The following is a 15383-nucleotide window of genomic DNA, read 5'->3' as shown; positions in this document are numbered from 1 at the left end:
ACCTCTTCTTCCAAAGGTACTATTAAAGGTCAGACAAGACAGGCCAAGGATGATTTTGTAGCTCCAGATTGGCCTCGGCAACACTGGTACCCACTACTACGGAGTCTGGTAAGGAAGCCTCCATGGCCTTTGCCTCTGATTCCTCATCTATTGTCTCAGCAGGATGGTCATCTGCTCAATGTCACGCTTCACTCTCTTCATCTAACAGCCTGGCATATTCTGTGTTGAAACACAGCAGGTCTCAACTTCCTCAACAAGTTTTAAATGTGATTATGGAAGCTAGAAGACCTAGTACAAGGAAAGTGTCACAGAAAAATGGAAGAGATTTTTATTTTGGAGTACAGCAAAGAATTTGCAGGTTTCTGAGCCTAATTTGAGTGCGGCTCTTCAATACCTTACTGAGTTATTGGACAAAGGTTTGTCCTTCTCTTCTATTAAGATTCATGCTGCAGCGATTTCAGCTCACTATGATTGTGACCCACCATTGTTTTCGCATCCTTTGTTCAAGCAGTTTCTTAGAGGGGCAAAGAATATAAGACCCCCACGTAGAGCTCCTACTCCTGCTTGGGATCTCAATTTTGTGTTGGAAAAACTTACTCTACAACCTTTTGAGCCTGCGGCTACTGCTGAATTGAAATACTTGTCATGGAAGACTGCTTTTCTGTTGGCTATTACTTCTGCAAGAAGGGTGTCTGAGTTGCAGGCCCTTATGGCAGTAGAGCCATTTTTGATTTTCCATAAGGACAGGGTATCATTACGTACTAATCCTTCCTTTATGCCTAAGGTGGTTTCTAGTGTGGCTTTAAACCAGACTATTCATTTGCCTACTTTTTATGCAGACCCCCAAGATAAAGGGGAAAAGATTTTGCACACTTTAGATGTACACAGGCAATTGCGTTATTATTTAAGCAGGACTAAGGATTTTAGGCAGTCTCAGCAGTTGTTTGTTTCTTTTGTTTTGAGTTCAGGGCAAGCCTGTGTCAAAACAAACTATTTCTAGGTGGATTGGCTTTTGCATTGCATTTTGTTATTCCCATCATGGCAAGGAGATTCCAGCTGGGATTAGGCCTCATTCCACTAGGGCTGCTGCCACTACAACAGCATTTCTAAGGGGTGGCAACTAAGGATATTTTGGAAGCAGCTACTTGGAGTTCAGTGCATACTTTCTCTAAGCATTATCACCTTCCTATCTACTCTAAGTCTAGGGCTGGTTTTGCCACAGCTGTTTTGCAAGGCATGTTGTCAGCTCCTGCTTCTTTATGATTTGCCAGCCTCCCTTACCTCTGCTTTGGGATTCTACCCAATAGTAAGGACTGCAGCAATGGGAGCGAAGAACATAGTACAGTTTTGTACCTACCATAAATGTAGATGTTCGAGGATCCCATTGCTGCAGTCAATCCTCCCTCCTTCCCTCTGTGTTTAGGGGTGGTTGTGTAGGTGAGGTTTCATGCTTATATTTTTTGTATATGTTCTTGTATATCTTGTACATATTTTTGGTGCAGGTATTTTGGGCCTTGTCTTTTTAGGGTCTTCTGACATCTGGGGCAAGAAAAGACTGAGGATATGACGTCGGTCATGCGCATTAGTACCCTGACGTACTGACGTCAGTCTAATGCGCCCTGACCGACGTCAGCCTTATACTCTGGTATTCGGGCCGACTGGATGCGGACTATACCCAATAGTAAGGACTGCAGCAATGGGATCCTCGAACATCTACATTTATGGTAGGTACAAAACTGTACTTTTTATATCCCTGACATCCTGACATCATGGAAGAGGCGACAGCATCCGACGCAGAAATCCCAAGACTCTGGTATTTGGGCCGACTGAGGACTACCTGCGGGCAAATAACCCAAGTGTGATGATGCAACAGTGAATACACTCAAACATCTGCATTTATGATAAGTGTACACAACTGTACTTTTCTATTTCTTCCTATCCTCTACATCTTGCTCTGTCACACCAGCCACCTACATGTTCTCTGTCACCACATCCATAAACCTTATCTTAGGCCTTCCTCTTTACCTGTTACCTGGCAGCTCCATCCTCAGCATCCTTCTCCCAATATACCCAGCATCCCTCCTCAGCACGTCCAAACCAGCGCAATCTTGCCCCTTTGACTTTGTCTCCAAACCATCCAAACTGAGTGTGACCTTCCAGTGTACTCATTTCTAATCCTGCCCACCTAATTTCCAGTTGTCAGCAAACTTAGTCAGCCACAGCCTCTCTGTTTTGGCCTGAACTTCCGAGAAGTATATTCTAAACAACTAGGGGGCCCAGCACCAACTCCTGTGGAACTCCACTGCTGACAGGTCTGCTGGTGAGGCAAGTACCCAACTTTGACTGTATTTTTGGGCTTAGAGAAAGCATTAATGACTTCCTCTTTGGAGGTGCAAGGTGTGGGAGAAGTAGAGGGAACACTTTGTGGAATGTTTGGAGGGGACAGGGTGGTGAAATTTTCACCAAACCAGTCAGCTAATAGGTTAACCGTTTTTGCAAGATTAGTGTGTGATGCCATCCACAGCTAATTCAGCACACGTCTGGGTACTACCTTTTGGGTTATGGATATAGCTGAAGAATGCCTTATGGTTATCCTCGACTATGGTTGCTAAATTTTTTTTTTTTTTTTTGAATTTGCTCTTAGAAGATTTTATAAGTTATCTTAGGTGTTTGTTCAAGCACAGGAGGGTGTTCTTCCAGTGCTGGAACCTCTGTTTTTATTCTTAGACAGCAACTACTTCCTCTTGTTGTATAACTTATTAATGCTAGATGTCTACCAGGGAGGCTTATTTTTTCTTGAGGATCTTGTTTTGATCCTGTCAGGTGCAGCTGCATCCGTACTCTTGCATAAGTGCTTGTTCAGGACATTTGTATATACCTTAGTATAGCTGTCAATGCCATTTGTGGGAACAGGAGCTTGGAAGTTATTTATCCCATCCCTTAGGAGGATATAATTAGCTTTGGTGAAATTTTTACCTTTATTTCACCTAAGAGGGATTCAGGTGATATAGCTACTTCAAATTTACTGATTTGTGATCAGATTTAACCAGTGAGGGTCCTATACATGTGTAGTTGTGCGACGCTAATCCATATTGGTGAGGACCAAGTTGAGAATATTTGAGCCCCTTGTGGGGTTGCATCCTATTTATTCCAGGGCATTAGTGTCAACATAGTCCAGGAACCTTTGTTTGAACATGTTGATACTCATGTAAGTTTCCTAGTCAATGGAGGCATTGTTAAAATCGTCCATGACTAGATTGTTTGGTTGTAATTTGACTCAAGTAAATCCAAATAAGCAGCTTTGGGTATCTTTGTTCCGTGGAGGAGGCGTGGAGCTAATGACTTGAAGGGTGATCATACTTGCAGTTAGTTGAACATGAAGCAACTCCATGGAGTTTTCCTGTCTAATCAGTATAGAGGTATATCTCACTTGGATAAAGATAGATACTCCTTCTCCTTTGGTTCTCGCACTATCATTTTGCAGTCTGAAAGTGTGGAAGGCATTGTAGCCTTGCACCGCTGGGTACTTTCTGCAGCTCTGAGCCTTATCTGGAGTGCTAGCAGAATTTGTTTATTTATATTAGCTTCCCAGGGTAGAGCACTAATTTCCCCAGACCATTTTCAGATCAGCCCAGGAGCGGAGTCTGGTTAACTGACTTGTTCAGAGTCACACAGGCAATGGAGGCAGAAGGAATCAAACCTTGCACCACTGGACCATAGAAAACAGCTCATTTAACTGCTCCTTAATGCTCTAAGCCAACTGGAGGTGGAGAGAATCAAACCTTGCACCACTGGGCTCATTGTCATTGGAGGCCTGAGTAGAAATCCTCCAAAGTGTTGGTAAACATTTAAAGAACAATAATTTTACAGTCTTTGAAAATAATACAAAAAATACAGTTTAAATAATTATAAGAAGGTAGATATAATTAATAGTCGATGCAAGTTATATGATGGTGATTTAATAGTTAAAGAAATTAATTGTAGGCAGTTTATAGAGAAATTGAAGGTAAGTTAGTATAATACAAACAGGAATTGCAATATGAAGTGAGAGAAAAGCAGGTTGATGGTATATTTAGAGAGAAAGCCAGGAGAGAGAAAGTGATAGATGTAAGGATGTGAGTGAAGAAGGGAGAGTAAGAAGATACAAGGTATGAATAGGTATTTGTTCACATAAGAGAGTTTATCCTGATTTTGAGCAAGAATAAAGCCAGCTTTTGGCTCGAGTCTTTCCAGAAAGATTTTGAAGGATGGGAGGGTATTGATCTGATGAATAAAGATAAGGAGCCCTTGGCCTTAACAACATGGTACGAGTACAGACAATGCCCCTGGAAGAACTTTTGTCTGCTTATTCACCTTTCTTTATTAACATATCACAGGCTAGCATATGTATTTCTGGAAAATTATGTTTTTCACGCCTGGATGTTTTTTGAATTGTTTAATCTGTTGTTGGATATGCCTGTAAATAGAGGATGAAAACTGGTAACAGTAACTACATTGTAATGTTTTGCAGATGTGGCTGGAACCCAACAGTTTCCATGTTTGTATTACTTCCTATAAACTGCTGCTTAGAGACCATAAGGCTTTTTCAAAGAAAAGATGGCAGTATATGATTCTTGATGAAGTTCAGCAGCTGAAAAGCATGACGGAGACACATTGGGAGACCATCTTAGGGTTCCGAAGGTTTGTATGCTGCTAAGACCCTTTGTATATTTATGAACTTGAGCTGTATGCTTGCATTGTAATATAGCAAGGGAGTGCCTTTGCTTATGCTTGAAAAAAGTAAGTTATTAGTTATAAACTTAAAACAAATTTAAGTTTGTTTCCTTTTGTACTAGCCTTTCTCCTTTTATAATGTGTATTACACAGTGTCTGTATGAATTTGTGACTTATTTTCCTGTCAAGTTGTAAATTTCGTGATATACTTAACTTCTATGCCCAAGTCATATGTAGAAGTGTGCAGCACTTTTTCGGAAAGAATTATATAGCAAACCTAAGGCACATGAGAGTTTTATGATGCTGCGTAACACTGCCACTTCTGCTGGAGTTCAGATCACTGCTTCCTGTTTGGTCACTATTCATGGCATCTATCTGGGAAAGGCTACAGCAAGCCTTCAGATCCCTGCATCATCTGGGACAAGACTGTTGATCACCAAAGCACCAGTGGTCTACTTCTTGTCTTGGGATTAATACTGCTGTCTTGTTTCTGGTGAGAGAAGAAGCAAAGGGACATTGTATCCCAGCAGCATGAAGCTGTGGTGAGACCAGCACTACTAGCAGTAGCCAGGTAGTAGTCAGATAAGTCAGTCCTCACTATATTCATCATGTTTGGCAATGCTATTACTTTTTTCGTTAAGTAGTGCTTGATTAGTTACTGTTCAACCTAACTTCAGAGTAGCTCCCTAAGGTACGTCATCCATAAATCATTAGGACCACTGTAGTAGTTTCCCCTCAAGGGACACAGGCACCTTGAGTTTGTATTTTTCCTGTAAAAGCACCCTTTAATTTTCACAGTTGTACTCAGGACAACTAGTTTGCACAGTGACGAGCGCTGCCTCCCAGAGTTGCAAACCAGGTACTCCTGACTTACTTTGTAGTCTCACTGCAACCATCTAATTGGTAAAAAAAAAGGGCCTGTTGCTGTAGATGTGAACTTTTTCACTATCTCTATTGCAACTTGGTGGATATGGGCATCCTAAAGCAGTGTAGTAATTGCCTCAAGTTTCCAACAGACCAGCTAATTCTCAAACAAATTGATCAGGTTTGAGAGATGTATTTACACAATGTCACTGGAGGCAAAGCTCTCACATATAAGCACTCCTAATGTGAGTAGGGCTGTCAGTAGTATACATGCTGCACCCATCACATACAGCGTGACATACACATAGACACATATATGCTGAGGCGCTTAAATGTAACCTTCCTAAACACCAAAGACCTAGATGAGGCACACATAACAGATGCCCTCAGCAGCCCTAAATGCACTCTTTCAAAATGCCTACATCATCACTTACAGCCACATCTCATGGAGCCTCTACTTTTAAGGCAAGCCAAAACACAACCCAACATATTGGAGTCAACATTGTGAGACACACTGATGTCTCTCTCTCAGTAGACTAAGTGAGGAGAAAGTCACTGTCAGTTGTTTATTGGGGCCAGGATCTGCCATATTCCCTACACACTCAGGTCATTGGACCACAAGTATCAGCCTGAGTCAGTCATAGTCCATGTGGGTGTAAATGACTTGAGACATACCTCCTTGGACTATATGAAGACAGACATCATGGAGCTCTTGGAATGTGTGTCATAGGATGGTACGAGTCTAGCATTGAGCAGCATTCTACCTTTTCTAAGAATGATGCCACAATACGAATAGAGTATGACTGACTTTAATAATTGGCTTAGCTTCCAGTGTCATTCTAAGGGAGTGCAGTATTTGTCAGTGTGAAAGGAGATGGTCAACAGACCATGCTGCTTTGCAAGGATGGCCTGCACCTTTTCTCTCTAGGCTTTAAATGTTAGCTAAAACATTGTCCTCCCCTATAGTGCCCTTTTTAAGCAATAGTAAACTGAAAAATACTTCCAACATAGCAAATCAAAATGAAGAAATTATAAAGGTGTTAACGGAGAAAGCTGTGAGTCTAAACAAGAAACACCACTCCTTACAAGCTCTCCTTACCCTAGAGAATGCTGACGTTTCTGCAGTGACTGAGGTGTGGTTTAAAGCCTTGGAGAGCACTCCAGCAGTGCAAGGGTATAGTACCTTTTGCACATTTGTACCAAAAACTACACAGGCAGGGACTAAAGTTGGAGGTGTCCCGGTTTGTCAGTAGTGCACCTCAAGGCTGGTCAAACAGGACAACACACTTCTCCGTATTCATATCCATCGGCAAAATTCCATTCCACTTCATTGCAAGTTATTGGTCCCAGTCTATGTCCCAGGAAACCCATAAAACATGCTTGCCATCCAACCCGATACCATACTTATTGGGCGACTTCAATCACTCCACTGTTAACTGAGAATCATATGTAGCACCAAACATACAGGCACAGATATATTTCTGGATTTTGTAAACACAAACTTCCTGGACTAAATTGTCAGTATACTGACCAGGGGGAACAAACATACTGGATCTGCTCATTATTAATATGGAAGACTGCTGCATGTCTCCTAGTGTAATATCCTCTTTGGTGAGGCCAGGCTGCAAAACAGTATATGTGAAGTAAAAATAAAACTTGAAAACACATCTACCCCAAGAATGCTCAGGAACTACTGTAAGGCTAACTTCCTACTATTAAGTAATAACCTGGCAAAATGCATGCCCCCTAAACCCTAAGAGCACTGCTGCCTTCAAAAAGATATTCAAAGATTAACACAGACAAGGCATCCCGAATTAAAAAAAAAAAACACAAATATGAACGTAGAACAGAAGATAAGTCAAGTAGAAGTTAAAGAAAATAGAGGCTGAAGTTATGGAATACTTCCAAAGTGTAGGGTTTAGTGTAGAAAGTATAACACAGGTTGTATCACAGCATAATGGAACATCAAGAAAATTGAAACAGGAGGAGCAGGAGACCTCTGAAGAAGAAATATGGACATGGGAAAGAAAGAGATTTAATATGGTGCAATATTTATGCAAAGGAGAAGGCCAAATTAATGAACACAAAAAAGGCAGCCCCAAAGATATTTGAAGATTTCAAAAAATCACTTGCAGATCACTGAAGCCAATAACTCTGCTGGTGAAGCACTATTCTCTTGCACCATAGCCAAATTATGGAACTCCCTTCCACCCACAATTACCTCTGTACCATCATGCACCCACTTCAAAACTTTACTAAAAGCGCACCTTAAAATATGCTGGCTATGCCCTTGCAACTCTCACTCAGTATCACCCACCCCATCCAACCACTACCTTTCTTTCCACCCCACTAACTACCTTGATTATAGCAAGCTCGGATGCTCATAAGCCTACTACTTATTATACAGCAGGAACTTCTTATTGTAACAATTGTTAATGTCTGTTATGTAGTTCACAGATAAAGATTCTAGTTGTCTACTGATGTACTGTGTTCTTCATCTGTAACTATGTTTGTAATAATTGCTATTTTTAATCAAATTGTTAATCGCTATGTAAATCCAATGTAACTACTGTCTGTATATTTTAACTGTGGAGCTTTTCTCCCCGGGCCTCCGCTGAAAACGAGCCTATGTCCAGTCGGACACTCCTGGTCAACAAATGTAATTAAATAAATAAATAAGACAAATACAGACAAAGGCATCCAGCCATGGAAAATTGTACAATACAAAAAAAATAAGAAAACATAGAGAAAAAGTAGAAAAGAGGATTAGTAATGGAGAAGGTAAAGAAATAGAAACTGAGGTAATGGATTACCTGCGAAGTGAAGGATTTAGTGTAGAAAATTTAACTCTGATAACGTCACAGTAGGATAGAGCAATGGACACCTAGATTAAGGAGAAACCAATGGAGTGGGAAGCATCTGATCATTTGCCATATGAAGATATATTAGAGCCTTCCATAGGAAACCAGTGCATACATTCATTTGGAGTTGAACAGGAAACTGTGGCAACTCTGACGTAGTCAATGTTGTGGAGTGACAGGCCATTGAGTTTCCGTATGAAAGAGCAATGGATGGCACAGGAGGAGGTTCTGGAACTTTCTGTAGAATGCCTGCTAGAAATAGAGAACAAAGAATATGCCGACAGTTTAGAATAAAATGATCTAAGAGAACAACTCCTTGATTGGATAAAGATGGACAGATGTAAACAAATGTTAAATAAAAATGGCATCTTTCTGTAGTTATATATATTTATGTACACTGTCCCCCACCCAAGCCTCCATTGTCCATGACATCATTGTCTTTTTTGCTGGATAAATAGGTAACTATACCAGTTTTTTCTTATGATAGTGCAATAGACTTACCAATACATGTCCAAGAACATTTCCATTGAATCTCCCTAGTGTCTTAATGATATGCAGATGTTAAGATGGTCTTTAATCTTTGTTGCATTAACAGTTGGAGATGGCAAGTCTGGAGATCCAACACGCCTCAAAAGTATATATGTGTTTGTGTGTGTGTGTGTGTGTGTGTGTGTGTGTGTGTGTGTGTGTGTCTCCTCTCTCTCTCTCTCTCTCTATATATATATATATATATATATATATCTTCATATATATATACACTCACACACACACACAGAAATTCTGAGATTGATATCTCAGAATGTTCCCTATAGTTTGAGATACAGTGATGTTGGAATTGCTATATATAAGAAAATTGTCATGTTAGGAGAACAGTCCCCCTACTCTGGGGGATGTGGGGGTGTGAGAAAGACTCTGTAAAAGTCTAACAGTAAATTTCAGACGTCTGTTGTGACTCCAATGGTGACTGGTCTCTTTATGCAGGTAACTTTCCATATTTTGATTTCCTGCATCCTGTCTGTGAGCCAGTTGGCAATCCAACAGGTGACACAAAGGTTTATTCCCAGTTTATTTAACTTGTCTGCTATGCCAGAGTGGGAAATTGTGTCAAAAGCTTTAGCCAGGTTGAAGTGTAAGATGTGAACCATTTAGCTTTAATCCATTGCTTTAGTGACCTTTTCAGAAAAAAAAAGTCCACCAGGTTGAGTAAACTTGAAATGCTATTGAGGAATCCATACCAAGATGTGTCCAGTGTTTATAGGTTCCTTTGTTTTGATTGATTAGTTACAGAAGGCTTTCCATGGCTTTGTCTATGAAGCTGGTCAGACGTATGGGTTTGTGGAAGGTCCTCCATTTTGTAGGGGAATGACTGTAGCCGTTTTCCATAACTTTTGGTACAAAACTTGTACAGAAGCTGAGCTTGAACAGTGTTGTTAAGGGTCTGGCTAAGTCATACTTCATGCATTTAGGGATATTGCTAGGACCGATCAGTGCAGTATTTTTAGCTTTTGTTAGCATTTCTAAGACTTAGTCTTGTTTGATAGCTGGAGGTGAGCCACTTTAAGTATATCTTGAGGGAAAGAGTGTGGGGTAAAGTTAGAAATAAATATATTGGCCAGTAAGTTCGCTATATCTGAAGCCTCTGTAGGCAACATTGTTCACAGTCAGCTCATTGTATTGCTGTGTTGTGCTTTGGAGATTGCAAACATAACTTAAAACTGGCTTGTGATAAGTTTTTGGCAGCAAATATAGCCTCAGACTTGGCCGTGGTGAATTTTTATTAAGTTCGTGAGTTGTTTATTTTATTTTCAAGTGAGCTAACATTCTGGGAATTAGTCTTCTTACTTTTACTCAGAAATGTTTTCCTTGTATTGTAAAGCTTGTTGATGATATGATTCCACCTTGTGGGTTTATGTCTGGGGTTTGCCCTGCACTAGTTCCTGAAGGGTACAGCTGCATCTTCTTCTTTGACGTCAGGTCGTCAGGGGTATAAAACATGCAGCCGATGTCATTACATCAGTCTTTCTTGCCGTGCAGTGCCTGAAGCAGAAGCAGTTCGCAAGTGTCGGTCGGCCGACTCCTGAAATTTTCGTTTTCGAGTTTCAGAACCGAAGTCTTCAACTAAAAGCTAAGTACCCGTTGAAACTTTTTCTTGCTCTAAACCGATGTCAGTAAAAGTAAATAATTGCATTTCTTGTGGAAAGCAAATACCTCATAAAGATTTTCATTCGTACTGTATTCCTTGCCTAGGCCCTGACCACGACGTACCTCGCTGTCGGTTTTGTGCCTTATTTAAACCACGAACTATCCGTCGTCTGTATATTTTCACTTCTAAATATTTTGGTGCTCTGTTTAATTATCCCGATATGTCTTCGGTAAGCCATCCGACTACCGACATTCCGTAAAAACGCAAAGATAAAGACAGGCAGCCTCTGATACCCGCTACTTCAGATTCGCAGGCCTCTAATGAGACCCATTTGGAGTCCGGTATGCAGCGAGATGCTTCAACTGTGGAACCTGCAGATGTCGCTACCTTGGATGGGTCCGGAGCTGCTGTGCAGGCACAGGCTTATGAGGGTGTATTCAGGCCTACGGACTTGCATATTAAACTGACGCCATCTTGTTATTCCACGTCTAAAATTCAAACCATGCCTAGAAAACTGACGCCCAGACTGCATGGGCAGGCCTCTCTGCCTAAAAAACAAGAATGACTGAAGACCTTATTACTTTATTCAGGAGAAGCCAACCTTCCCCCTCTAAAAGACCTAGGACTGAGTTTGCTTATGATACTTCTGACCAGGATTCTGAAATTTCTGTTTCGTCTGCCGACCAGGATTTACCCTTATCTACCTATGAGGATTCTGATGCTGAGGATTCTATTCCCTCTGCTTCCCTCCCAGAGGATTTCTCTTTTGGTGAAACCTTGCATACTCTCAGGGAGCATTTTCGTTTTGAAAGTCAGGATTTCTCTGATTCTAAAAAGAGGCTTAGGGGTTTCTTACTCTTGCCCCAGCACTGGCCTTTAGCTATACCTCCTGTACTGGACATTGTTGAAGATGCCTTTTCGGAATCTAGCATGGCCCCTGACTCTTTATCTCCTGCTCCCAGAAAACCTGATAGATATTACAGGGTTCCTGACTCTCAGAAGTTCCTTTTCAAAAATCCTACTGCGGATCCTGAAACCATTTCACAGGGACCCAAGGGCATTAAAGCTACTACTGCCAAAAATCCTACCCCCTCTGACAGAGACTCCAGGGCGCTGATTAGATGGGGTAAGAAGTTATACACTTCTGCAACTTTGGCCATTAGGGCCTTGACTTGCCAATGTTAAAGTATCAGCAGCATATTATTGGATTGCTTAAACAGAAAATGATGTTGATTCCTGATTGTGCTGAAAATAAGGATTTACAGGATTTAATGCATTTTGCTAAACAAGTTCATAAACATACGTTGCAATGTGGCTTTGATTCACTAGAGGCATCTTGCAGGGCTGCTGTAACTGGGTCTCTACTTAGAAGGCATGCTTGGCGTAAGGAGCAATCCTTGCCAGATTATGTTAAAGAGAAATTACTGGATGCTCCCTTAAATCAGGGCCGCCTGTTTGGGAACAAGGCAGAAGAAGTTCTTAAAAAGATGGAGGAAAAAGCTAAATCTATGCAAACCGTTAAGTTTTTTTTTTTTTTTTTTACAAGTACAACCTCCGAGATTTAGTAGGCATTGGCCTTCTAAGAATTGGTCCTTTCATGCCTCTTCCAGACCTTCTCTGTCCAAACCCAGATCCAGCAGAACATCCAGGCTTCAGTCCCAGGGTACACACAAGACTAAGCAGTGGGGGGGGCCTCCACTTCCAAATCTGGGAGCAATAAAACTCCCCCCTATGGTTAACTGTCTCAATGACTTCTCTTTAAAACTTCCAAGCACTTCTCAACTGACTGCCCTTTTGGGGGGAAAGATTGTACTTCATGCTAAAAACTGGGGACTCATTACCTAGGACAAATGGGTTTTAAATATAGTGTCCCAAGGATACAGATTTCACTTCTACACGTTACCAACTCCAAACAGTTTTCCGGCTCTACCTCCAAATCAGTGGGCAGAGGCCCAAAAGCAAGTACTCTCTCTGTTATGTGTAGGGGCTATTCAGTTGGTACCAGAAGAGGAAAAGGGACAAGGTTTCTACTCAAGACTTCTCCCGGTACCTAGAAAAGACAATTCATGTCGTCCTATCGTGGACCTGTCTACTCTAAACACCTTTTTGTTGATTCCAAAATTCAGGATGCTGACTCTTCACCAATTGCTTCCTATGTTAGGCAAAGATGCCTGGTTGGCAACACTAGATTTAAAGGACGCATACCTGCACATCCCAATCAGGGAATCTTGCAGAAGATACCTATGCTTCAAAGCAGGCTACACTCACTACCAGTTCTCTGCACTGCCCTTTGTCTTCTCTACTGCGCCCAGGGTATTCATAAAGTGCTTATCTCCAGTCATTGCATTTTGCAGGCAAAGAAATATTCAAATATACCCATACCTGGACAATTGTCTAATTCAGGCAGAAAACCAGGGCATACTTTTGAATCATCTGGCCTTTTTACAAAGGGTGGTAACTTGTCTGGAGTACACCATAAAAGAAAAGAAATCACACCTGGTACCCTGTCAACAAATTATATTCCTGGGAGCAAGCTTGAATACAACTTCCCAGATGGCTTTCCTCACATCAGAGAAACGAATTCACTTGACAACCTACTTTAAACACGTGGCCACTGAAACCCTGCTATCTGCAAGGCAAATACTACAAGCCTTGGGTTTCATGGCCTCCTGCATTCTTCTAATTCCATATGCAAGACTGCATATGAGGAAACTACAATGGCATCTAAAAAGCCTATGGTGTCAACACTCTCAGGATCTAGAAGCAATGATTTCTATCATGCCTTACTTACGCCTAGAGTTCCTTTGGTGGGCAGAGGCCTGCCACCAAAACAAGGGACTACCATGCACACTACCCCCTGCCGCCCAAACCCTAACAGACACTTCAGACTATGCATGGGGGGACGCTCCTGGCAGGGAAGTGCATTCAGGGTAAATGGAACCTAAGTCAAATGCACCTGCACATCAATCTAAAAGAAATGTTATGTGTACAGAATGCTCTGACAGCCTTCAGGGACCACATTCTTCCAGGTTGTGTGGTACGTAAACAAGCATAGGGTATGCATCTTTACTCCCTCTGCAGACTAGCCGTGGCATTGTGGAACACAGCCTTGAGCTACCAAGTGCATCTCCAAGCTCAATTCCTGCCAGGAAAACTAAATACTCAGGCAGACGGAGTAAGCAGAAATCTCATGGACCCACACAAGTGGAAACTGGAACCAAGGATTTTAAACATGTTGACAAGCAAATGGGGGAGCCCAGATATAGATCCATTTGCCACCCCCCAGAACTATCAATTGGAAAAATTTTGCACAAGGACACCCCACAGACAAACTTCGAAAGTGGATGCTCTGTCCTTTAGCTGGAAAACATAACAGATGTCCTTCAAGGATGCATCTGCAGTCATAACAAATGGGTTGTCCTGTCGTCAGGCAGCCCTTCGGTCGGCCGGATTCCAAAGTCTGGGTCCGGCTTCGGCTGATGTCGCACTTCACCCGACGTCATCTCTGCTGGTCTTCGGGTATAAAGGCATCAGCCGACGCCATTTTCCCCAGTCTTTCTTGCTGCGTGGCGCCCGAAGCAGAAGCTGTTCGTAAGTGCCGGTCGGTCAGATCCAGAAATTACTACTACCGAATACTACTTCGAAGACTTCTAAAAGCTAAGTACCCCGTTGGGGACTCTTTCTTGCCTCAGCCGATGTCAGAAAAAGTAAATAACTGCTTAACTTGTGGGAAACAAATACCTCATAAAGATTTCCACTCTTACTGCCTACCTTGCTTAGGCCCAGACCACGACGTAGCAGCCTGTTTAGCCTGGGCTTCCTTCAACCGACAAACGCTTAGGCGTCGGTGGGAGTTTGCTGAACAGTTTTTCGGCTCAGATTTTGCGTACATTATGCCGTCGGATCCTCCGACTACACAAATTGTTAAAAAACGCAAAGAAAAAGACCGACACTCGCGGTCCACGGTTTCGGCCGAAACCACGGTTAAGCAAGCCGCGAGTGTCTCGGTTTCGGCCGAAACCGAGAAAACGGGTCAATCTTCAGCCGAATCCATGACTACTACTGAGGCTCCTGCTACCTTAGTCGAATCGGCCTCTGAAGTTTTGCCTACTACTGTGGTTCCTAGTGAATTATCAGACACCATCCCTTTGGATGTCTCTACCCCAGCACGTGGTGCTGCTAGGCCTCCTGCAGCCATGTCTATTAAGGCCTTTGCCAGGGCAAAAGCAGCCAAAACTGTTAAATCAGTGCCTGCTAAGCCCCCCTCACACAGGCCCACTTCTAGTTCACAAATGCTTACTCTGGCAGAGGATTTAATATCCTTAATTAGGGGATCCCAATCTCACCCAGACAGGGCCTCTCAGCCTCCAGAAAAGAGACCTAGAGCAGAGCCCCCCGAGCCAGTGTCCTCTGATGATTCCTCGGATGACTCAGACATTACAGATCAGCCAGAGGCTCCTTTTTCTACTTATGAAGATTCCGATGCTGAAGAATCCATTCCATCTGCCTCTCCACCAGAGGAATTTTCCTTTGGGGAAACCTTACATGCCATGAGAGAACAATTCCAATGGCAGGGACAAGATTTCTCAGATTCAAGAAAAGGCTTAGGACCTTTCTGCACTTACCACAACATAGGCCCTTAGCTATACCTCCAGTTCTGCCTGTTGTGGATGATGCATTTAATGATGTTTGCACTGCTCCTGATACTTTACCTCCAGCCCCTGCCAAACCAGATAGATTTTACAGGGTGCCAGACACTCATCACCACCTGTACAAGGCCCCACTTGCAGATCCTGAGACTA

At 42.3% G+C, this 15383-nt stretch overlaps 1 protein-coding gene across 3 annotated transcripts in view; it reads left to right on the top strand.

The window, feature by feature from the left end:
- EP400 (E1A binding protein p400) overlaps positions 1 to 15383 on the top strand; it is a 3509270-nt gene that overhangs the window by 1186202 nt on the left and 2307685 nt on the right. For all 3 annotated transcript variants that reach the window (XM_044065578.1, XM_044065569.1, XM_044065563.1), the window contains one exon: positions 4511 to 4680. In XM_044065578.1, coding sequence (XP_043921513.1) covers positions 4511 to 4680 — 170 coding nt within the window. The remainder of the gene's footprint in view (positions 1 to 4510; positions 4681 to 15383) is intronic.

The sequence above is a fragment of the Protopterus annectens genome, chromosome 1.part0 (assembly GCF_019279795.1).
Source record: "Protopterus annectens isolate FY-2018-M chromosome 1.part0, PAN1.0, whole genome shotgun sequence".
Lineage (NCBI taxonomy): Eukaryota > Metazoa > Chordata > Ceratodontiformes > Protopteridae > Protopterus > Protopterus annectens.
The sequence above is the reverse complement of the archived record's forward strand: the minus strand, read 5'-3'. Positions and strand labels throughout refer to the sequence as shown.